Source organism: Gobio gobio, assembly GCF_949357685.1.
Source record: "Gobio gobio genome assembly, chromosome: 11".
Lineage (NCBI taxonomy): Eukaryota > Metazoa > Chordata > Actinopteri > Cypriniformes > Gobionidae > Gobio > Gobio gobio.
Window position 1 is genome coordinate 39,199,284 of NC_137104.1, and position 26,725 is coordinate 39,226,008.

Below are 26,725 nucleotides of genomic sequence, written 5' to 3' on the forward strand. Positions count from 1 at the left end.
AGCATGAACTATGAAGGTTAAATTTAGGGCTATGTATATATTAGATCAACAGTGATAGCAATGTTGCAAGAAACTCTGAGACAACCGCTGAAATTGTATTGATTGAACCACGTTGGCTTTAACTTAACATGCATTACTCGCTCTAATGCCATCAGTCAATCAAGCCTTAAATTGGAGAGCACATCAATCACTAAAGTCCAAAGCAGATTCACTTTTGTGTGAAGACACTGGGGTGCATACTGATTGTGCCAAATCTTGTCATCTTGCTTTTTGTGTCCATGTAGCAAATGCTTTGTGATTTTAGGTTTTTAAATCTGTGTCTACTTCTGTCAAAAACCCTTTGGTTTACAAGCAAATATTTGTGGTGAATCCGACCATTTTGTCTTTTTTGAAATTCACAGAGCTAACACTCACTACAATGTTGAATTTGTACGAATCTCAATTTGTAGGAATTCTAGCTGAGCAGCTGCCAGTTTCATACACCAGTGAGCGAGACGACCCGCTCCGCTGATGCCGGGAAAGTTATCGCTTCAGGTCGCCGAACCGCGATGGTATGTTACTGGCAGGCCATCAGCAAATTTAATGTTACAGCCAAACATAACAAAGATATAACACTCATTGATGACACTGTTCCAGATTCAGAGGCATCTCTAATCTAGCTGCAAAATCCCATCACTGGCTATGGTTAATTTATTAATGATGCAGTCATAGTTATCTATAAAGCATTTACTATGTATTAGTGGATGGATGAAGAGCAAGGAGATAAAAGCAACAGTGCAGATAGATTTAAAATAGTGATATTATTCAATACAAGGCTCATTAAGCATGCAAATGAAGACAACACATTTGATGGATTATGTTACAGTAGGGATGTCAAAAGTATTGGCATTTTTTTCAACCTTGTCATGTGCATGATCTGTGAAGAGTGCTTACACCTCATGTTAATACAGCTGCAATGTAAGCGATGCACTACTTGAAAATGCAGTCTTGGCAAGATATTAATGTGAACACAGACGGTTATGTGAATGTAAGCAGTCGGGACAAAAATGGGATTTATGTAAAATATTGGATCTGTGAATGCAACATGTGTTAATTAATGTTGTTAGTTAATAAAACAACAATATTGATGGGAATATATATTTATTAGAAATGCCTAAAGGCCACATTTTCTTTTAATTTAAAGGCACAATATGTAAGATTTTTGGATTAAAATATCCTAAAACCATGAACAGTGTTATATATTTTGTTGACTTCTATACTTACATTATCCCAAGAATGTTTAAATCCAGAGAAATAAGCTATTTTAACCAGGACACGGACTGTCTATGCATCGCATATCAATGACATCATACCTGCCTTACCCTCGATTTATTTTGTAGAAACCATGGAAACACCAAAGACGCTTTAATATATTATGTTTTATTAGACAAGGGAACAACTGTTTGGATACATTTATAGACAGAAAACTAATTATTGTACAGTAATACAGCATTTTCTCCACCATACAACATGTTTTAAAATTAATTGCATGCCATTTAGCAACACAAACCATCCGGCATTTATTAATTACGATGTTCTAATATTGATCTAGCTCACTGCAGTGTGCTACAAGTATGTCATAGCCGCGGAGCGAATGCACAGAGTACCGTTATATCATAATTTTATAAAACAGCTCTGTGTTTCCCCACATACTTATTTGCAGCTGTATCATACAAATAAATAGTTAAAAAATCATACATTGTGATTTCTGTATATTTTTTTTTAGATTATGTCTCTCACAGTGGACATGCACCTACGATGACAATTTCAGACCCCTCCATGATTTCTAAGTGGGAGAACTTGCAAAATAGCAGGGTGTTCAAATACTTATTTTCCTCACTGTATATATATATATATATATATATATATATATATATATATATATATATATATATATATATATATATATATATATATATATATATATATATATATATATATAATATATACATTCACTTCACATAAGAAAAATGAATGGCACAGTATATGGCCCACACACAGAAAACTACTAGATGTCATCAGGGACAGTTCTAAAAGAGATACTCAACAGCTCCATGATCGACTGCAGCCTTGAAAATTGCATTGTGATGTGTTCTGATGTGGTAAATGCTGTCTAAAATCTGTTACATCAGCGTCAGGCTGCTTGCCTTGTGCATGTCATTTTACAGCTTTCTTTGTTGAGTTGTTAAATCCTTCATGTAACAACAGAGCATTATCACAATTGCTACTAAATGCTCGACCACATCTATTACCTGAAAGTCTACAATTTATTGCCAAAGTTCAAAATCAACAAATTCAGTTTCCTCAGTGTTGGAATTTTTCTACTCTTTTGATTTCTTTATAAATACTACAGTGTATAAGTAAATTATACTCTATTCAATTATATTATAGATAAAACATTTTATATAATAAAATGTATTGTATATTTAATAATTATGTCTATTAAAGCTGCTGTCCGTAACTTTTCTGTGTTCAATATTTACAAAAATTATATAATGAGAATGCACAACATGAATCCATTTTCTAAACCGTGTTTTTGTCTTACCCTGAACCATTATGGTACAGTTATAATAAGTGTTTATATTGGGACTATTTCAGACCGGACTGGTAGGAACGGCTGCGGAGGAGCACACTCCCTGCGTGACTCGCCATAAACATCGAGAGAAGTAGCTCCGGCTGCAATGTTTTTCAGTTTAAAACGTTAAAAATATTTAATGCAATTAACACAGCATCCGTTTTTCTCATCCTTGGGCTAGCGTTACATGATTACGCACTTATTCATGCAAATGCTTTTAAACCATTCAAGCGCATGACCAAAGAGAACACACACACCGCACAGAACGACACATACAAGTGTATATTACAGTTATATATGAAGGCCACAAGTAAATATGATATTTATTATAAGGTATTTATGAAGATTGTTTTAAGTTCATTTAAATTAAAAGTTTTTATTTTAAAGCAGTGGTCGCCAACCCGTCGATCGCGATCGACTGGTCGATCTTTATCACTGTCCCGGTAGCTCCCGATAAATAACCGAAAAATAATTAATAACATGTAACAAGTAGAATTATGTACCGCTCCTTTAATGCAGAACGCACTCACTCACTCACTCGCTGATGAGTGGGCAGTCCGTGCCGTGGTGGAGCGCGTGCTGTGAACGTCGCATGTATGCGTGTAATATTTCTGTTGCTCTCACTGTTTATGTTCTGTTCAGTAACGCAGTTGTTAGTGAAGTGTTTTGCAAACTGCCCCATGTGCGCGTGGGATCGACGACGCTGATAATAAACCCCTGTGAAATATCAGATACGTGAGTTTTGCTTTCACTTGACTAACGTTACAACCATTCAGGCCAGCTATCCGGCCTCTCTGTGTAAAGCCGTACAAACACATTATCAAGGCACGAAATCGCTCCTTATGCTCCCAAAATGTATTCTCTGCAACCTCAATTCACACAGCACAAATCGACCGATGCTATAGTTATGACAGCGCTACTGCAGCTGAATATCTCTTCAGCAAACTGCCAAGGAAAGTAAAAGTTGCAGACGCTCATTATCATTAAAAGTAAAGTAACTAAATGATCAGTGCTTATGCCACTCTCTCTCCTATTGCAGTCCTTCATTTGAAATTAGCTGTTGATCAATAATGCAGCTCATATTTGTTGATTTCGGTGACGTGAACTCCATTAAAAATGCATATAACGTGGGAATTGAGGACACCACATTTATGTGACCAAGTGTAAATGGAATCGTTCTGATAAATCAGATATCTGATCTGTAAAAACACGAAGTGGACCAGGTATAAATAGTCCCAGCAAGATAACTGTTCGGGATGCTTGAAATATAGGAAGAAAAATATAAATATTGAATTGGGGAGGGGAGGGGGGTTAAATGAATGTATCTCTGAACGAAACTGTCTCCAGAATAGTTTTGATGGCATTTTACAGCGGTACCCAAAGAAACGCTTCTTTTCCATATAAGCACCATCTACTGTCAAAAAGTGAATTAGCATTTTTATTCAGTCCATCTGTTTTTGTTTTGTGCAGGTGTGTCTTATGTATCAATTTCACAAAGCTAAAGCTGAATAAAGTCTTGAAATTATGCAATCTAATTTAAATAAAAAACACTGCTCATGCTACATGTGTGTATTGTTTGGATCGTGATTAAAATGCAGTGGTTGCCTCACATTTCAAATGGCGAATTTTTTTAAGGCTAGTTTGGGCTGTTATAGAGCAAATAAACAACAAAATAGAAAAAAAGAAAAAAAACGACAGATGTTCTCGAAATAAATAAAAAAAAACTCTGAATCGGCCATGAAAAATCTATAAGTATATCTTGCCTTTCATCAAGGCTGAGGTCAGGGATCTTTGGCTTGAAAAGGTTGGTGACCACTGTTTTAAAGCCTAATAAATGTTGAATTGATAGCTTGTCTATCATTAATTTAAAAAAAAAGAATACATTTCATAGAGATATCAGTACCAGGATTAGTGTCAGTGATGCCGGCTTTCATTCATAAAAAGATTACAACAAATACAAATATACTGTCTTTAAGTTGTTTCTACATTAATTTGGAGAGTAACCGAAATTATTACAATATAAAAATATTTAAAAAAAAAATTTTGATCACGATTAATTGCAGAAAAAATTTGTGATTGTGTTTTTTTTTTAATCGTTTGACAACCCTATATTAGAAATTAAGAATTAGGGAGAGATTGTCTCTAAAATAATGTTTTATTATTTATTTTATTTGCTTGGAGCAAATTGTTATTCTTTTCCATTTTGGTGTGAAACAGAACCAGTTTTGATAAAAGGCTGCAAATTTAGAAAAAGAAAGGTAATGCTTATTAGTGAGTGGCCACCGTTTTTGTCAATTTTTCAGATATAACCAAGCTGTTCAAGGAAACTCAACACGTGCTGTTTGTGGTTCACCTTAAGTGCATGTTTTTGTTACATTTGAAACGGTCTTGTGTTTGTAAACTTATGACTGACCCTATTAAGTGTGAGAGTTCCATCTGCATGGTGGAGTGTGCCCTGAGGCCCCTGGCCGGCCTGCAATTCCCAGCAGCTCTCTTTAAGAGCCTGTGTCTGAGCCAGCTAAATATCAACTCATTAGCTCAGGCAAATGGGACTGCAATATAAAAAAAAAAAGAAAGCGGAAAGGTAAAAGAATCCATTTAGGATTCTTTTAAGCCCTGGAGAGAAGCACAAGAAACACTTGAGAGGGAAAATGTAGGAAAGAGAGTTTTGTTAGCATTCTTTCCATATTTGTTGCTTTTTTCTTCCCTGTATCAGACCTTCTCGCTACTGTCCTTGGTCTGTCCTCATATTTCATATTCCGTCCCTCTTCTTTCCCCCTCTCTCGCTTCCTGATTTTTATTTTTTTTTGGTTTGTCTGTTCCTCCCTGTCTGTGGCCTATATCTTCTGCGCAGACTTTTTCTTTCTGCTCACAACCTCGTTCAGCTTTTGTAATCTGTAATTTCCTGTATATACAGCCATGCTCATCTTCCCATTCGTCTTTTAAATCTAATTAAGCAAATGATTTTTAAAACACTGGAAACAATGTAACAGTGATGCCTGTTGATTGCTTTCCCCTTGTTGCAGAATGGTCGGCATGTGTTGATTTCTTGGATGCTTGGAGCTTCACAGATACTGCAACACCCTTTTTTTTTTCTTTCCGTTTTTTAACACCTCATTTACAACAACAATATGCTTTTCATCATGTCATCCTTTTGTGGACACAAAAGATTGCACCAGTGCCAAATCAACTGAGACATTCTTTTACCTTCGGTGTATCATTTTATATTTCACCTCCTTTGACTTCATAGTGCTTTGGGGCTTGCTAGTTCTCAGGTACAATTTGCTCTCTCGCAGCGTCACGCTCTTGAAGAATACGCATGAAGTAAAGCGTCTATGGTGCAATAAATTTAAATTCCGTGCTCCTCGTGTTGGTGGACGCGTGCCAAACTGCATGGAAGAGCGAATGAAGATATTCTTTCATCAAATGACAGAACCGATTTTGCCAGGTGGGTCTGTGAAAGAGAAATGGCAATTTGCACCCAGGAACTAATGATGGCATTATCGTACGCAAAACAAATATGCGATTAAATATTAATTTAATGCCGTAAAGTGTCGAGGCATGCTCTGAAACGAGTGGCTGTTTCACAGGGAACGGAGGTGCCCTGAAGCGGACTGGCGCATCGGCATATGAATTAATATTTTTGAGGTGTGTGTAGCACACGGAGCGTCACCCCCGTGTTGCAAGGGACAAGGCTGGACCTGAGTGAGAGGAAGCCATCTTTAGCTGCGTGAAATTCCATCTCTGTCAGAGCCAGAGCCCTGCAGTGGCGTGAAAAGCAGTTCGATCTTGAGAGAATTTAATTTGTTTTTCTTCACTTTTCAGCTCCTTTCTTTTGGGTTGAGGCTGTGCAATATGTTGCTAAGAGGATGTTTTTGTTGGGAGGGAATCTTCAGCTTGATTGTGAATCCAGAGATAACGCTTCACTATAGAATCCTTTTCCACAGAGAAGGTTATTGCACCGCGCAGAGAGCACTTCTGTGTGTTCTTTTGCACTAGCAAGACCGAGGGGACGGCGGCTTGCGTCAAGGTTCCTCGCTGTAATGTATTCAATGAATGGGGTCTCTGCTCTGCTAATTATCCAAAGTAATTAACAGCAGGTTTTCAAGGTATTGCATATTATTATGTCATTAAAAGTGTCCTATGCGGAGGAGTGTGGCTGGTGGACTGCATGACCTCTGAATTTTTTCATGCAATGCGTTGTACAATAACCACACATATATGCTGTGAAATGGGAACTGTTGGAAAGGGCAGTGGGATCTGTCTTTGTTAAAGTCAACATGAAATCCAAATTGACCTTATTTACTTGCTTGATACACACTCCTGCTCATATTTTACATGGTTCATTGATGCACACTGTTCAAAATAATTTTTGTATTCATATTTTCTATGTATTTTGTATTTGTATTCTTTCATCAAAATGTAATAACTTCTCCACCTCTGCAACAAACAAAAAAGTCTTTGTGTTCTGTCATCAAAATGTAATAATTTGCTCCACCTCTGAAACAAGTTCAATTCCTCTTATTTTTCCATTCTGATATGCAACACCCACTTTTCACAACCCAATCAATTCCAATGGATTAAATTAAATCCTGCCCGACACTAACGAGAATAAAAAATTCTTCAATCTTTCTTTGTTGGAAAGTATCCTTCCGTGAAGGGGTTTCATAGCAATACCATAAAATAACTATTTATGATTCACCAATGAACCTCTCAGTAAAATATTGTTAGAAGAACCCTTTTTTCTTAGTGTGAAGAACCTTTTAAACGGTTTAAACTACATCAGGTGCTTCATGGAACCATAGTGCCAACAAAGAGCCTTTATTTTTAAGAGTGAAATGTGGGGCAAAAATGGCTCGTCCTCACTGAAAGTTTCTTTAGGGTACCAAAGAGTGGTTCCTCTATGGCCTTGTCTGAAATCCCATTTAGATTTTTCTTTTTTTATGTATCTTTTCTTCTTGTTGAATATCCTATTTTGCTATCAAATAGATAGGTTATGACTAACGTTTAAATGTTGACTTTTTTAACACAATAGGAATGTTGAATCCATCCAGAGAAGTCTTTGTAAAACCTGGGCCATGAGCTGTGAATGATGAAGGACTCGTGCTGTTATATGAGATGCGGCGGACTCCACCATAACTCATCTCCATGTCCAAATCACAGACGACCTCATGTTAGACAGCACTGCACAATGCAGAGACCGTCATCTACCCACATACCTTGCAGCAAAAACAACAACAAAAAAGACCAGCAGGGCTGGCGGCTTAGACAACATCCAAGTCTTGCACAAAACAAAAAAAAGGCTTTGATAGTGATGTTGAAGTCAATACCGTCCAGACTTAAGAAATGGTAAGGAAGAGGTCCATGGTGGGCTTTTTCAGATGCTGATGCACGACATACCCGCATTAGCATCTCTTATATATATATTTATTTCTTTTTTCTTTTTTCTTTCCTGCCCTAAGAGAGACATTTTGCATAAGTGCTTCTCTGGGAAGCACTGCACTGCAGACCTATGATCTGAACAAGTGACCATCTGTTCAGCCCTCTATTTTTCTCCCAACAAGCAACTCAAACATGTAAGAAGAAATCTGCAAGCTACTCAAAACCCACCACACAGATGCTAGTGCCACACCGGAATATTTAAAGGTGTTCATTGAGGAACACTGAAAGATTTTTGCAGTCATTCAAGACTGATGAAAGTGCGCTGCTGTAAATGTACCTGCAGCAAAATCCTCGTGAGGGGGAGGGATGGGGAGCAGCTGAAAAGTGAATGATCCCAGAGATGTCATTTAAGAGACAGAATGTTATTTAAAGGTGCATTATTAACATGAAAATGCCCCGAAGAGCCTGAAAGCTTTGAGTAAAGCGTCTTTTGAGAGGGAAAAAAACAGCAATTGCTCTGCGGATTACAAAAGCACAAGCAGTGCTTATCAAAGCACTGTACTTACCTTTAGACATTCATGAAGCACAAATTTCTGTTTTGAAAATGCCGCAATTTCAGATGTAGAATACCTGTGACTATAAGAGCAATACATTGTTGTTAGCTTTGTGAATAGATCCTGTTTTGCTAGGATATGCCAAGTCATATGGTCATGAGGACTAGGAGAACCGATTCCAAGCCAGTCAATTTCTCAGAGTCACTCAGTCGGATACAGAAATTTACTGCCACGTATGCTAGTACCTCAAGCTGAACCATGCTGAAAAGAACTTGCTTGTTGAGCAGCGAGCAGCTCTTATTTGTTTTTCACCCTTCAGTTACCCTGACAATTTCTACAGTTTACCTAGTTTGTAGTTCTGAAAGACTAAAAGAACAGTTCACTCAAATGTTGTTGTTATTTACCAACCCTCGTGTCGTTCCAAATCCGTGTGATTTTCTTATTTCAGTAGAACACAGGTGAGTTTTAAAGAAGAATATCCTGCCACTCTTTTCCATGTATTGAAAGTGAATTTGGGCTGGAGCTGTCAAGCTCTAAAATGATAAAAGCACCACCATAAGGATAGAATCAAGACGGTTCAAACAACTTGTAGCACAAGATAACTTTGACTTCATAAGAATGATTTACACACGTTTTTTTCTTCTTAACTGGATCAAACAATCAACTAAAATGACTCAAGAGAGCAATCCCAATGCTCCAAATAGCAATTAAACATCTAAAAGTATCTTTATTTGTACGTTTTCTGAGAGGAGTACCTTTGCTTTTTTCCAGAAAAATTGTTTTTCTCTGCTCACTTCTCGACGACTGGCGCTTCCCCTCAGCACAAGTTTGGTATCGTTGAAAGGCACAGCATTCCAACATTGTGAATATTCATAGTTTTGTGAATTCTCGATGGCATGAGTCTGAACCAATGAAACATTTCAAAATATCTGTCTTGGCATTAGCCTGACTCCGCCCTCCTACCTACTTCCGCTCAATTTTAATTTTCCTTCAGTACTCTGTCTGGGACTGCAGTATATTCTTAGGTTTTCTCCGAACAAATTTTTACCGGTCCAATCAGCGAACAGAGGGAGTGGCTTAGAACGATAACGTTGATGTCTTGCGCTAGTTTGAGTTGTAGTTCAGTAATGGCGGCGGAGAAAGATGCGAGCGAAGCCATTCATTCCGTTGTGGCACCGCTGCCGAATATCCAGAAGTTAAAGCCGGAGCAAGAACAAACTTTGCTGAGTTTTGTTGGTGGCCATGATGTTGTGTCTTGGGAAAAGTTTGATTTTCCATTTCGCTCCGTTAGTGGTGAAGGAGTTGGCTGAGGTAATTGTTTTTCGTGCGGTCGGAAGGTATTGTCATCATTTACAGGGGCTAGTCAGTGATTGCCGTCCGTCTCCTACCACCCGCGTAAAAATCCCCGGCCGAATTACCTACTTTTTGACCACTGCAGAGCACCATACGGTTGCGCTTCGATGTAATTTGGATGCATTTCTACACTTGTATTTCTTTAAATGCTGGCAAGTATTTTCAAGAGCAATATATTTCATCACCGCTCAAAAAATAAAAGGAAGAAAAGCAATTGAATTGGGCCATTATTTATACGGCAGCATTTATTCTTATCATACCAAGCATATGATATTATCTTTACAGTATACAATCATGTTATGGACCACGTGAGCAGCACGTTCCCAATCACAAAAATCTCCCCTCCACCGTGAATAAATCACAATTCGAATGCACAAGGTTTTATCACTGAGGTGGTGTGCACATTTATTTTTACGGACTTCCTTGTGAGAAATAAAGGCGAACGGCATATGACATGCGTCACGACCAAACGTTAGCGATTGGTTATGGCAGATCCAATAGTTTTAAACTTCAACAGAGTACCCGCCTTCAAGGAAGTAAAAGCTTGTCAATGGAGAGTGGCCAGACTCTCTGTACAAATGAAATGTACGAGAGTCTGGTAGGACCAGGCTAGAAAAAACATCTGATGTGTAACATTTATAATTCATTAATAGTAATCAAGCAACTGTGGTATCATGGAAAAAGTTGAATTAACATTTTTCTATATACATATTATTTTTTGACTTGGTGTGTGCCAAATTTGGTGTTATTAGCAGAGATTTTAAAGGTGCGCTATGTAACTTTTCCGTCCGCTAGAGGTCGCCTATTCAAAACAAAGGCATAGCTTGATGACGCCAAGTTTGAGAGCAGAATCTTGGGACATGTGGTCTTCACCTCACAGCCGGTGGAAAAGAATCGGGATAGGACTCGGGCAGAAATCATGTTCATGGATGTGATTATTTACGTTACTGTTGTATGAAGCAGAGCAGGACCGAGTGTTGTGGAGCTAAGCAAGGCTGCTGGAGCGATTGTTAATAAGAAGAACGCAACAGACGCCTCGCAAGCAGTGGGACTTTTATTATGCCACAGTCGCCGACGCCACTTCCGCTTTTCCGGTCATGAGTATGAGGTAACGCAGCTCTGTTTATCATATTAGATACATTTGAGTGTGTTGAAAATGATGTTATGACGCTACTCTGTGCATTCGCTCGGTGGCTGCTATGACACTTGTTGCACACTGCAGTAAGAGTAAAGCATTTCTGCTAAATAAAACCAGAAACATTTTTTGACGCAATTGGGTAACGCTGATATGACGCAATTGACAGGCGACTCCCTCACACGTCCCAGTTCCTTGGTTAAAATAGCAATTTTCTCACGATTTACAAATAGTTGGAAACATTTGGGATATTGTAAGTACTCAACTAAACAAAATATATAACACTGGCCTAATGGTTTTTGGATATTTTACTGAACATTTTTTACATAGTGCACTTTATGGTTGCTAGGTGATTTTGTTTTGGAACCTTCAGAAATGTTTTACTAAATCTTTCCTCAAAATTGACTTTGCTAGCTATATCGTCATTTTTTGTCTGATTCCAACAAATCATACATCATTTTGAATTTTTTTTTTTATTGATCGTACAATTGAAAATAATGTAAATTTGTAAATTTACAAATTTAATAAGATGTAAATTTGCTTATTGTGACTCATTTTGCCAGCACAGGTCACATTTGATTGAAAGCAATCTTTATTTCAACAATCTCAATATAATCCCAATATTTTCAGTGGCTGCATAATTTTCCATTTGTAAAGACATTTACTGAAATATACTTAAATGAATCTGAATCAAATCAAGAGCTTGTGAACCAGAATCTAATCAACTGGCAAACCTCTATTGATGGCCAGAACTATTGCTACTTCTCTCACAAATGTCTATATAACTAAAATGCATAAAACTACTTTTTGTTGAAATGCACTTTTTGCTCATTTTGCTTAAGATTATTGGTTCAGCTTCTTGAGCATCAGAAACTACAGTATTGGATGTGGTCACTAAGCAGAAAAAGTATTTTGCCTTTACAGTGCACCACAGAAATCTCAAGACATTTTCTCTTTGACTCATTTCATCATGGGGTCACTCGCCCCAGAGTGAGTCGATTCTGCTTATCAACCCTGAACGGAGAATTAAATATTTATTGCCATCAGGCTCTTGGGGAAACAACATGAACTCACACAACACAATATCCCACAGGAGAAGCATTTATTAGCATTTTCTATCCATTTAGAATTCTACTTCCATTTTTTATTCTCAGTCCCACTTTATATTAGGGTGTCTTGAACTACTATGTATAGCATTTAAATTAATCATTTGATACAATGCACTTATTGTGCACACATTTTTACATTGTACTTTATATATATTTTTATTTACTAATTTTTGTAATTACATCTATAATTAAATTCTTCCCTTACACCTTAACCTACCCTTAAACCTACCATACCACCAATCCTGTCCGCAACCTTACCCTTTCTATCTCAATAGCAGCAAAAGTGTTTTGCATACAACATATACATAGTAAGTACATTGTACTTATTTTTTGAAGTAAGTACATAGTAGTTAAATATACCTAATATAAACATTAACCTTATTCTCGAATCAACAATAGCAGAATTTGAATAAGATATGTTCAAATGTGGCATGGTAGTTGATTTATTTTAGATCTGAGGCTGGGGTATAACTCATTTAAAGCCTGTATAGCAGCATTAAGTTATTTTATGTCTTTTGTCACAAGATATAGCATGTAATAATGAAATGCTTCTGAAGTACGGTTGAAAAAAAACGTCAAAATGTTTACCAAATTATTGTGAAGTTATTGCTTGGTGCTGTTTTTATTTCTGTGGGCAAGTTCATTCACAAGTGTGCTTTCATGAAGGTTACTTGTCGTTTAACAGACGCTTTCTACTAGGACACAAATGGCAGGAGCTGTTTCCCTAGAGCAACATGGTATTAAGTGCCTTGATGAAAGACTTGATTGTGTTAGGCTTCACTTAGAAACTCCCCAGTTTATGTGTCAGCCCTGCGTAGGATCACATTTGTGACGTCTATGTTATCAGCACCGTCTTAATCACCAGACGGCTACTCACAGAGGCAATGAATGGCCAAATTGCCTGACTTAGAGTGTTTTCACACTTTATGCGATTGCTTCAGTCCATACCCAATTTCAGTTGTTCCCCTCTGGTCTGCTTTTACACTTTTTTCTGTGGTGCGGAACCGATTCTATCATCAACATGTGACAACAAGCTTTTAAATGCTCATACAAATAGGGAACACTGTATATATTTATCAATGTAGAGCAATGTAGGCTGGCAATCACAGGGTACCTCACGATACGATACACGATACATGACTCACAATACGATAATAGAGGGTATGCATTGATGTAACTTTCCCGCCGGAACACGCCCCCTCAGCCAGACTGAGTGGCAAAAGAGCTGCTGTATGACTGGAGTTAATTGTGGAAACTGCGAAAATGTGAGTAAAACGAAGGATTATCAGTTTAAACTAAAGGTTGGACTCGATATAGTGTTCCTTACAACTTACCAAAGATCCAGTGATCCATGGATATTGACATGCAGCCAGGAATTCCTGATATTTATATGAGCCTAGTTCGACACCAGGGAAATTCATAAAGCAAATATGCCTGAACGCTTTATACAAATACAATATAGGTAGGTCTAAATCCGGGTAATCAGTTATATCAATGTTACATCGTCATATCGTGCAGCCCTAAAAATTCTATAGATTTTTGTCAGTGTTTATTTAAAAACCTCCAATTGTGCAGAATATAAGATGGTAAGTATTTCATTGATGAGTTGTCAGTACCATATATAACAATACAATATGTAGGGTATAATTTTACCCCCAAATTCTAAATATTGACACAAAAGGATAATTGCAAATCCACGTTTCGCTACCTGGAGTCCAGTTTCTGTGAATTGCAGCGATCCATTTGCTTCTCTTTTCTGTAGCTTTCAGCAGTCTGAAAAAATATACCTCAGATTTCTTGTCAAATCTATTTGTACAGTCAATCTCAAAGCTCTATCCCATTTGAGTTGTGTTTTGGGTTTTTCACTGCATTCACGCTGAAAACCAATTCCAAAAACCAATAGTTTTTGCCACTCAGTGGGTGGAACCGCAGCGACTCTGGCCGACGGTGACGTCAAACACATACCCTCTATATCATGATACAGCAATTCAGCAATAATCAATATATATATATATTGCTAGACAATCCTATAATGATACATAACAATATCTGTCTAACTATGAAAACCAAATGCCTGTGAAAAAGGTTAAGTGCAGGTTTTCCAGACTTTGAACTTAAACTTGGCTGGGGTATCTATTATTTCACATACTGTGGTCCGCCATCCTGTTAAAAACCTCTTTTTCTTAGGCTAGTTATGTTTTCATGTGTTGAGTGCCACCTCGATGAGCCATGAAGTAGCGACCTATTTAAAGCAGCTTATTTTATTAATTAAAATATCGATATTTGGAGCCAGCGTATCGATTCTCATATCGCACAGAGTAGGACAATGATATATTGTCCTTTCGATATTTTGTCCCACTCCTAGTCTTAAAGCTTCTCCCTTCTGTTTAGAAGTGCTTGAACTTCTGTGTCTGTTTTCATGTCGATATCATTGCTGAATTCAGTTTTCCAGAGTCAAAGGCAGCCCACTCTTTAAGCTCGCCTTCACAAAAGTCAAGCTTACAGACTTTAAGGGCAAACAGAATAATGTCTTGCCATTTTATCAATCACCTCCATTTTTGAGTTACTTATTCTTATCCCAAAGTGCTGATGCAACAGTATTGGCTATGCATAAGTCTTATAGATGCATGAATGTAAATTTCAAAATCAAAAATAGACTTTTGTAAATAAAACATGGAGGCACAACCACTGGCCTTGGTGACAAGAACCCTCGACCTCTTGTCACAAGAAAGCATGTAGTTCCTTATATACCTGCATTCAGAAAACACCTTTCATAACAACACTTTCAGAAAAGATGTTCAAAAATTGTACCTTTAGGGGTACAACAGCTTGTCACTAGGGCAGTACCCCCTTTTTTTACACCTAAAAGGTTCATAGTAGTACCTTAAGTACAAGTCGTGACAAGCTTTTGTACCCCTAAAGGTTACATTTTTGCAAATTTTTTCTGAGAGTGAATCTACCAAACCAGACTTTAACATCTTTAACCATAGAGGATTTTACAATTCTTCATTTTCAATTCACTGCATGTTTAGATGTTAGTCTGATGATTTTGCCTGAGGTGTGTGCTGGACGTCCTACTCTACCATGTTTTAAAGAACTTATTTTTTTGCGTTCTCTTACTAATTACCCATTTGGATCAAACATAAGGAGCTTTATACCTCCACAGCTTCATTTATAATCACACTTAACTATCCAGAACAGATGTTCCTATCTAGACTCGGTCTATGGTACGGGTTATTGTTTTCCTCTTCATCCGTTACTTTGTATTTCTTTGAAGCGGATTTATAATTTTAATGGATTTTTATGCTTGATGCACAAGGAAGTCACCTTCTCTGGTCCTCAATCCCTTTGGATTTCAACACACGAATTGAGAGCTGAAACGTATAGCCTTTTTCAAAAGCCTGCCGTCCACTTGAAGTACTGTGCGCTAGACATAATAACACAGAATCAAATAAATTTTGTTTGTGTTCTTCCATTTACTCTGCAGTATTTTCCCCTACTCGCCACTGCAGTCTTTGCCCATAGGCCCATAGTAATGATGTCCTGAATTATGCAGCAGATCCTCAGATAGGCCCTTTTGCCTTTACTCAAAACTCCCTTATAGGCATCTGTCCTTTTATGTTATTGATCTCACTCTTAAATATTTCTCTTTTTACCTCCTTTGCGCCCATCATTTCCACCCCCTCTCTTTCTTGCCACTTCCACTCTTTGCTTCCATTCAAACGTCCACTTGTCTTTCTTTTTTTTTTTCACCCCCTTTCCTCCGCCTATTGGTCTTTCCCTAACGGATCTTGCTTTCCCAAGTCTTAATCCCCCATTCTGTGTCTTTTTCCCAGTGTCAAAAGAACTGCAAGGAGAATTAATGGGGGAGAGAGAAGGAGGAAAATGAGAGAAGAAATTATGACGTCAGCGTGCCTTCTGGTTCAAAGCTATGACATTAGCAGCGCCAGTTCTGAAATGTAGCCAGTATGACGGAGAGATAGATGTTCATTTGCAATTATGTGTGCATGTGGGTGTGTGAATGTGCTGCCAGACCCTGAGTCAGTGCGTTACTTAATATACACGTTAGTGCGAGTATAGGTACATTTGTGCCTATATATCACACAGTATAACGCACTATTGCCTGTCTGTGCACTCGTGTACACGTTGTTTGTGTATAAATAAGTGTGTTTAGTGTGGGAGGTTAATTAAAGAGAGTGTGTATGTGCACGTCTGCAGCAAAGGCGGAGGGATGGGTGGGTAGGTTTTGATGGCTGGCGTACAAAGTGACTTGAAAATGATTCATGGTGTTGCTGGCGCTTACATGGCCTGCCATTTGTATCAGCAGAAGCACGCCGTCTCTCCCTCCCTCTCTCGTTCTCGTGCACTCTCGCTTTTTTCGCTCATTGTGTGAGGAACACAAACAAAAGGCGCAGAGGGCGGCCTCATCCCCTCTGTTCTTCACTTTTATTTACTCAGTCTGCTCTAGATCTACCCAGGCAGAGATGGACGCTTTACAACCAGGCAGATTTATTGCGGAGATTCGAGACTCTGTCCTGCGTTGGATCTAATGCACGAATCAATACAGGGGGGGTAATGATTTCCCATGTTCCCTGGGGAATGGTGAGGTTCAGGGAGGTGAGATGTGTTGGCTATCTTCTCCAATCTCTATGCAGGACTTAACTACCTCTGCCAGGTTAATGTATCTTGGTGTCTGGCGGCGTCCTAATTGATGTTGATGTACTGTACGCTGACGGCTTGCCTTTCTGTCCTTCTTTCTTTTCTCCCTCAAGGTCTCGTTCCTGCATAAAGTGCCACCCACCCAAGTGACTCTCTGCCCGTGTTATGGCGGCGAGGCCCGCCCTTTCGTTTCTATTGGCTGTGCTGGCGTGCACTGGGCCGGCCCAGCCTTCCCCCCCACTGCTGCTCCGCCCCCGGGAGAGAGAGAGGGACTCAGGAGGGGCTTCGGGCGGAGTCAACATCGCTGTGGTTCACTCTGGCTCCTCCCACCTCCCGGAAACGAGCGCTGGGGTGGGGGGCGTGGGCGGCGCCTCTTCAGCGGGCTCCGGCTCCGGTGCCGGGCCAAGCAGCAGCAGCAGCAACTCGGGGACGGGTTTTCTAACTCGGGCCTGGTCAGGACAGGTGGGTGAAAGTGTGATGACGCCATGGGGTCCCGCGAACGTGATCTGGCTGGCCGTGAACGAGAGCAGTCCTGGGAGCCTCTTGCTACAGTTATGCGAGTTACTGGCTACCACTCCGCTACAAGGCCTTGTGTTTGAGGAAGAGAAGCCACCACCGCCCAACCGGGCACCGTTAGCACCTATGCTGGAATTTGTCTCGGCCCAAACAGGAGTGCCTGTCATTGCTGTGGGAGGAGGGGCTGGTCTGGGGAGGGAGCCACAGGTAAGAGTTAAGATTTATTCATAAGATTCTTAGATTTAATGTTTCTTTATGAATTTGAGAGAATGGAATCGGCTATGATAAAACTGATATTTCCAGGGTCTCAGAAGCAGTTGTCGTAGTTAGGTAAACTTTTTTAGTGTTGAACCGAAACTACAATAAATATATTTTTTGTTTTCCCATTTCCACCAATAGCAAAAGAAAAAATACACAATAGGCCAATTTAACGCTTCCGGGTTCTTTAGCTTCCAGATTGGCCCACTTATTTTTCCAGTAACAGCGATGGCTGAGCCTAATAAGAACTAGTTTGAGAATAAAAGTCTTTGTATGAATTAAATATCATGAAAATGTTTAACTCTCTTAGTGATTTATTGGTGAGACTACAAAGCTCTAATTAAGATACTTAATTACTTTTAAGAATTCATTTGAAATGACAACGCTTATTGGTTATATCATTCTCCGTGTCTGATTGGTGCAACTATACATGATCACACATCATGTAAAAACAATGTTTTTCATGTTGTGCTCGGAAAATCATCGGCTGGCGCACACACACACTCACACAAATTCTTGTACATCTATCTTTGTGAGGATATTCATTAACACAATGCAATCTCTAGCTCCTTACCCTAACCCTACCCACCACAACTAACTGCCCTAACCCTCACTCTAAACCTACCCTTAACATATTTATAACCTTATTCCTAAAACCAAGTATTGAGCCTCAATCAGGCCTTTTAAAGGGCTCTCAGAAAGTGAGGACCAGCCAAAATGTCCTAGCCTGGATGCCAGCCGAATTTAGCCCCGCCCACAATTTTTTTTGCTCGGGCAATTCGGTCTGGACTCGCTCCATAGAGGAGTAATTATGCCCGAACAGAAACTGTTCGGACCAATGAAATTGTCAGGGCGGGCTTTAGACGATGATGGACAGATGATAAACAGTAACGTAATCATCCACGTCATCGAAGGCTCTTGGGTTGAATTTGCTCTTATCCTAAACGGAGAACTTGTTCGTACATGCATTCACCTTCACTATTTCTCTCAGAAACGATGATCGTGTTGGTAAGTACTCTGTGTATCCTTAAATTATTTTATTACTGGCAAAGATCGTTTACACTCATCTTTTTCTTGTAACGTTACTTAATCCAGCGTGCGTGCAGACAGGGTTTCCAAGTTTTTTTGCAATGTCGCGCACAATTGCTACTCAAAACTATAGCCCAAAACAATAACTTTCCGGGGTGTTCTCCGGAAAAAAAATGGCGTTTGGTTGGCAAAATATGTTATTTTGGCAAGGTTGCCTGCTAAAATTCGCATTCCTGGGTTTATATAATCACATAATTGGGGTCGCTTCAACCCGCGGACATGGAGAAAAACACGGACTTGGCAACACAGTGCAGTTGAGTTCTGTTGACATTTGACAACTAACGTTACGCGTCGCTCCGTTGCTCTGATTGGTTGTGGGTCTATCCAATTGAGGTCTTTCCTGGCTCGGTTGAAACACGCCCCATAATCAAAGCTCAATGGAGCGGTACCAGACTCAAATTCTGACTAGAATTGAGTATGGCCACGCCAGGCTAAAAATGTCCCCAAATATCCATGGATTTACTCTTTTTGTCATCACTTTGCTTAGCCTGACAAGCCAGACCCACATTAAGTTGGGTCTGGGAACACACCATTGGCAGGGCTCAATCAGAGAGGCGGGATAAACGGTTGTCTTTCAAATTCCCTCTCCATGGAATAGGATAGCGCTACAACCAACCAGAGTGCTATCAGCGGTGACAACAATCACAAGCGGGTCGTGGCTGAGTCCCATGCGTTTTCCCACCAGCGGAGCTAGTTGATATATTAAACTTTCCCCGCACCCAGTTGGAAAAACTCAGAACACATCTTCCTTTTTTAAGAATGACTTCAGTGCCGTAACGTTCTTTGTTAGCAGGGAAGTAGCAGGGAATTCACGCGGAACCGTCACAACTCTGCCGTCATTATGTTAAGCCTGCCCACCGACTCTATACACGCTGTGATTGGCCTGACTAGAGTTTGGTTTTTCAAGCTCGAAAGTCTACGGAGATTTGCTAGACGACCAAATTACATTTGCTGCCGCTAGGGTGCGTCTAGATTTCTAGGCTACACTCCGCTGGTATAAAACTCAAAACGGTCCTCACAAAGATGTACATTTACTTTTTTTTTTACATTTTATAACAGCAACTTGGAAAACAGGCAACGAAAAGAGCATACTAATGTAGTAGTAATGGAACTAATTTTACACAGCAGTGACGTAATTTCTGATTCTTGAGAAATTGGCCTATAGAGACTAGCCAGACAAACCCTGACCTAGTCTAATTATCGCCATTATCATTTTCTTTAGACTTAATTCTTTTTTTCTGGAATGCACCAAAAATACTTTCCCTCAGAGATGTAATGGTATTGGGTCATTTTTCAGCCATGACCTCAGTTGTCCTCTCTATGTACACTGCTCTCAGTGGCCTGGAAAAGCACTGAGCTCTCTTCTAGATTTGCCTCTTCTAATTTTAGCCAAACAGTGGGTAATTATTCAAAGTATTAAGCATTAGTCAACAATACAGGTCACAGGGTTTTTTAAACAGTGAATAGGCAGTAAACAGAACAATGTTGTGTGAGAGGCCTGTGTACAATAGTAAAAAGTTATGGTAATTACTTTTTGAGTCACGGTGCCTATACACACTAGAATGTACGTAAATATTGGCATAGAGGGAAAAATGCAAGGGTTTGCAAAAGTGATGCTCCATCATTTGATGAGAAAATTGTATCTTTTGCCCTCCAAAGTTCTATCAGCCCCCCCAGAGGCATGTCAGAATGTCAGATGCAAGAGAGCATTTCTGATTGACTAAGAAAGTGTGGGCCACTCCCAGATGTTTACAGAGCCAAGGGCTGTCACAGCGACAGGTGGGATATTTCAGGACACATTTTAGTGATTGTCAGGATTTAATTCAATGCCTTCCAAAGAAAACAGCTTAAATTTAATCTAAATGTAAACTAGTGTGTATTAAAATGACATTTGTATTTTTATAGTAAAGAGCCATCAGCAACTGAAAATCATGTGAAGATGGTGTACGTAGTGTTTTGTATCCGCTCTGTGATTACCGTGCGCAAGTGTTACTCGTGCACAAACACATCCGGTACAACTATTATGTTCAGAAATGACTCAGTCAGAGACCCTTTGAAGGTCTCTTTTGTCACTTAAGCCTTTTGCTGTCAACACATGCCCTGGATTTACAATATTTAAAATCTCTGTCTGTTTCGCCATTTTTTTCCTTCCTTTGAACAAACACTGTCTAGGCTTGTTTGGAAAAAATCCCTACTTAAATTATTCATTCTGCAGCAACCAGTATCTGCCACTCGCATGTGACGGTGGACTAAATATTCACAGTGTCATACCACTTAATAAGATTTCAGCATAATTAAGATGACCAATTATACTCAAATAAATTTCAGGCTACCTGTGTTGTTTTATTCACACTCGGGAGACATCCTCTCCACCATCGTATTTCTCTCCTGTGGAAAAATATTACATTACTTTTTCATTTGCTGGCTTAGACTTTAATTAACTACATTTGGAAAGGCTCATGTGTTGTGGATTGGTGAGAGCGTGGGTTTGGAGTCACAGAGTTAACTCTCTCTCACAGAGCATGTCTCCGTAGACTTCCTTTACCTCTTCACAAACACCGCCAACCAGAGCATGGCGTGGAGTCACTTAACTGGTTTAATTAGGACAGTAATTGATTATCGTATAGTTCTGAATATAAGACAAAAAATGGGGTCAGTTTATTATATTCAGGGTCTTGACTTTTACATGTCAATAATGCACCCGCAACAATAGGGAGTGCCAAATACACATAAAACGAGTATGCCCCCCAAGACTGATGCGACCCGCCCCTGTAAACAACCATCCAGAACAGAGCAGTTTGGGCAAGTGAACCAGCAACTGATGGGAGTTTATTGTGCAAACTTTAAATGGTTAGTTCACCCAAAAATGAAAATTCTGTCATTAAGTGGTGCAGGTATGACATCACTTTGTAGGCCAACCACCGGCAGTTAGCATTGCACTGGTTCCCTCGAGAAAAACCCAATAGGATTTTCCCATAGGCTTTTGGTTTGTCGCAAAACACAAGCTCTGTGATCAACAAAAGTTTATGATATTTACACATTTTGTCCATTAAGATAATTATCACAGATGAACACAACTTTTATTAATTTTGAAGCCCAAATGCAGTTGCCAGAAGTAAAAGGCTAAAGGTACGCTATAAACGGACTACACCACGGTCCCGCAATTTCAACGTCACCATCACTAAGCTTCCGACAACTCTTTCAGTTATTATCTAAAAGCATTTTCCCAGAACATTTGAGTTAGAATAGTTTATAAGAGCACAATTATGAGCATAATGAGGCTGTAAAAGCGAACTGAACTTACCTTTTCGGCGTGATGACATTTAATCTCCTCGACAGCCTTTGTAGTCCCATTTAGCCACTTGTTAGCAACCGCCTTTTTCAAGACATGTAACATTTAAAGAAATCACGAGTGGGGTAATACTGATGCATTTTATGTTGTAGAATAAAACGTGAAAGTGTCTTGAGCTTGTGTTCACCACAGATCTTATTTCAGCCATTTAACCAAAATCCCATTCAAAAAACACATCGACTTCATTACAAGGGAACCGGAAGTGCTAAAATGCTAGCCTGGTCCTACCAGACTCTCGTACATTTCATTTGTACAGAGAGTCTGGCCACTCTCCATTGATAAGCGTTACTTCCATGAAGGAGGGTACTCTGTTGAAGTTTAAAACTTCAGAGCCCAGAGCCACTCTGGATCTGCCATAACCAATCGCTAACGTTTGGTCGTGACGTATGTCATCTCAAACTAGAGCACGACATCAATGTCATCGTTCTCAGCCACTCCCTCGATCTGTTCGCTGATTGGACCGGTAAAAATTTGTTCGGAGAAAACCTAAGAATATACCGCAGTCCCAGACGGAGTACTGAAGGAAAATCAAAATTGAGCGGAAGTATGTAGGAGGGCGGAGCCAGGCTACTAAAATGCTAACTTGCTTCCGCGCTTTGGCCTACAAAGTGATGTCATACCTGAACCACTCTATTACTCACCCTCATGTCGTTCCAAACCTGTAAACCTTAATTTTCGGAACACAAATTAAGATATTCTTGATGAAATCTGAGAGCTTTCTGTACCACCACCAGTGCAAAGATTTGTTGTTAATGATTTCAGTTGATTAGTATAGCAGCTCTATATATAGTGTCTTATTCTAATTATGTATATTTATTATTCTAAATATGTATATCTCAGGCAGTAATGTGGATCTTTTTGAATTTAAGGAGTGCTGGTCTGGTCTTGGTCTTGACTCGGTCTCGCCTTGCCATAAAATATGACATCATAACAAAACTGATTGGCTGATGACAGTAAGCGAGTGCACAGTCACAAGATATTTGTTAGCGACTGTTCTAAACTCATGGAAAATAAAAGTTGCAGTATTTTTTTATAAAACATTTTAAGAAGAGCCCTTTCACACTGTGTCGTTTTTCGCTGCTAGAGGTCGCTTATTTAAAACAAAGGCGTAGCTTGATGACACAGAGATTGAGGGCGGATTCGTCTGAGATGTAGTCTTCACCTCACAGCTGGTGGAAAGGAATTGGGATGGGACTCGGACAGAAATCATATTCATGGATGAGATTATTAATGTTACTGTAGTATGAAGCAGAGCAGGGCCGAGTATTGTGGGAACGAAACGTGGCCGCTGGAGCGATTGTTAATGAGAGACAAACGCGACACACAGCTCGACAGCAGTAGAACTTTTATTATACCACAGTCGCCGCTTACGCTTCTTCCGGTCAATCGTATGTGGGGAAACGCAGAGCTGTTTTATCATATTAGATTCACTTGAGTGGGTTGAAATTCTGTACTAATGTTACTAGTACAGTGAGGCTACGAGACAGTTGTTTCACACTGCAGTGAGCTAGATCGATATTAGTCATGGTAAAACTATATAACAATGATACATTTTTTGTCTATAAATGTATCCAAACAGTTGTTTCCTTGTCTAATAAAACATATAATAGTTATTAAAAAGTGTCGAGGGTAACGCGGGTATGATGTCATTGATAAGCGAAGATCCAAAAATCTTACATATTGTGCCTTTAAAACATACTGGTCATGGGTAAAATTTCTATAATATAATGTGATTTATTTGTTTGTACTGTATATTGATTGTGATTTATTTATTTATTTATTTACAGTGCATCCGGAAAGTATTCAAAGTGCTTCACATTTTCCACATTTTGTTATGTTACAGCTTTATTCCGAAATGGATTCAATTCTTATTTTTTTCCATCAATTCTACAAACAATACCCCATAATGACAACATGAAAGAAGTTTGTCTGAATTCTTTGCAAATGTATTAAAAATAAAAAAAACGCGAAAAAAATCACATGTACATACGTATTCACAGTCTTTGCTCGATACTTTGTTGAAGCACCTTTGGCACCAATTACAGCCAAGTCTACAAGCTTGGCACACCTAATTTTGGGCAGTTTCTCACATTCTTCTTTGCAGGACCTCTCAAGCTCTGTCAGGTTGGATGGGGAATGTCTGTGCACAGTCATTTTTAGATCTCTCCAGAGATGTTCAATTGGGTTCAAGTCTGGGCTCTGGCTGGGCCACTCAAGGACATTCACAGAGTTGTCCCGTAGCCACTTCTTTGTTATCTTGGCTGTGTGCTTAAGGTCGTTGTCCTGTTGGAAGATGAACCTTCGCCCCAGTCTGAGGTCCAGAGTGCTCTGGAGCAGGTTTTCATCAAGGATGTTGCTGTACATTACTGCATTCATCTTTCCCTCGATCCTGACTAGTCTCCCAGTTCCTGCTGCTGAAAAACATCCCCACAGCATGATGCTGCCACCACCATGCTTCACTGTAGGGATAGTATTGGCCAGGCGATGGGTGGTGCCTGGTTTCCTCCAGACATGACGCATGCCATTCAGGCCAAAAAGTTTAATCTTTGTTTCATCAGACCAGAGAATTTTGTTTCTCGTGGTCTGATAGTCCTTCAGGTGCCTTTTGGCAAACTCCATGCGCTGTTAACTGTGGGACTTTATATAGACAGGTGTGTGCCTTTCCAAATCATGTCCAATCAACTGAATTTACCACAGGTCAGCTCCAATCAAGTTGTAGAAACATCTCAAGGATGATCAGTAGAAACAGGATGCACCTGAGCTTAATTTTGAATGTTATGACAAAGGCTGTGAATACTTATGTACATGTCATTTTATTTCGTTTTTTTTTTTTTTTAATATAAATTGGTAAAGATTTCAAACTAACTTCTTTCACGTTGTCATTATGGGGAACTGTTTGTAGAATTGAGGAAAAAAATTATGAATTTAATCCATTTTGGAATAAGGCTGCAACATAACATAATGTGGAAAAAGTGAAGCGCTGTGAATACTTTCCGGATGCACTGTATATATTCGTTGCGAAAAATGTATTCCCTCGGATACTATTAAATGTATTCCCTTGGATACTATTAAATGTATTCCCTTGGATACTATTAAATTGTCATGAATGCAGAAAGATACTTTTCGTACAAGATTGCTTTTTGTGTCTACTAGCAGGTACTAACTGGCTAGCCAGACCTAGTCTAATTAAAAAAGGGTGTCATCTTATATTCAGGGCCACTGCGGTCCATATTCGGAACAGTACAGTACATCATATGGTTAAATATTTTGGTGTGAGAAGAAAGTAGATGTTTCAGACACTATTTTGCCACTTTGCACCCTCTGCATGAGCTTCGAAATCTGATGCTGAAATCCATTTCTAAGTGTTCAATATAGATTGATTTCAGTCGAATCAAAGCTGCAGAATCAAAAGAGACTGAAGTCTGTTAATACTGGAATTCTTTTGAAAACGCAAACACCTCAGGCACTCTCTCCCCCTAAAACAATGAAAAAGATATGTGGAATTTAATATTTCGTTACTTTCAAGCAGATTTTGGTAAACATAGCCTTTCAGGGTCCATTTTATTCTCTGAAAGCTTTTGAATAAAATACAAATAAAATGCACCACTTAGTCCATCTGGACCTCAATATGGCACATAATGCAATACAGATGATTATTGCCATCTCAGGGGCACGAGCTAGCACATGCACAACTTCTGGTTCAACTCTAGTGCGGCACATATGAAACCAGAAGGATTTGGACGCTACGCAATTATGAAGCAGAGCTATGCAACGCTATAAAATGTATGGCATTCATGCAACACTTCAATACATCCTGAAGTCTTTCAAATCTCCCTAGCAACAGCACTAAATGTGTCATTGTGGATTCCAGTAATTTCAAAGGCTGTGACCTCTGATTATAAGTTGGCAAATGTTAAAAAGATTATATTAATAGCTGTTGAAGTGTTTCTCAAGGAAGGCAGGCCATTTAGATTGCTGGACTCTTCAATTATCTATATGTGATGTGTGAGAAATTGGGACACTTGCGTCTAAACTTTTACTTCTAAAACAATAGTTAAAAATAAAAAAAATGTCCTGTCTCTTTTAAATAGGTCATTTTTGATGGGGAAAAATTGATTTTGATATTCTTACCAGTATAGACTTGATCTATATGTTTCCAAAAATGTGGATGCAGAGCAGGCTGTTCCATTTCTCTATGGACAGAATGTAATCGTTAACAGAAGGTACTTCATTAGCACATACAGATTTACATCGAGGTCATTTAGTCCTGAAATTGATTTAGTCGTTTTTAATATACTGTATATTTTTTTTGCAATTTAATCTAAATCTTCCCATCTGCAATGCATTTGATGTATGCAGCAAATCTAGTTTCAAGTGTTCAATGTAGATTGATTTTAGCCGAATCAAAGCTGCAGCATCAGAAGAAACTGAAGACAGTGTTAGCACTGGGATTCTTTTGAAAACACAGACACCTTGGGCACTTTTTCTCCTTGCATAAAAGACTGAAAAAGAAATACGGAATTGCATATTTCTTCAGTTTTAAGCAAATGCATTTAAGTTGAAAAGGAGGAAAGCAACTACTGCTACTACTTATAATAAATATGTATTACTGTATTTATGGCAATGTTATTGGTCAGGATAGTATTTATCAAGTATGGTCATTATTATCACATATTCTTATAAATAATAAAAAATAATAAAACC

The 26,725-nt window shown here is 39.0% G+C and overlaps 2 protein-coding genes across 2 annotated transcripts in view; both read left to right on the plus strand.

Annotated features, from left to right (window-relative positions):
- The window catches only part of LOC307133598 (craniofacial development protein 2-like), a 1,416,430-nt gene that overhangs the window by 669,131 nt on the left and 720,574 nt on the right, over nt 1-26,725 (plus strand). The gene's annotated exons all lie outside the window — the stretch shown is intronic.
- The window catches only part of grin2da (glutamate receptor, ionotropic, N-methyl D-aspartate 2D, a), a gene marked incomplete at its 3' end in the record, with an annotated part of 92,264 nt that continues 82,816 nt past the window's right edge, over nt 17,278-26,725 (plus strand). Inside the window, exon 1 of the mRNA XM_079829722.1 lies at nt 17,278-17,529. Within this exon, the coding sequence (XP_079685848.1) occupies nt 17,284-17,529 (246 nt within the window). The 5' untranslated portion in view covers nt 17,278-17,283. The remainder of the gene's footprint in view (nt 17,530-26,725) is intronic.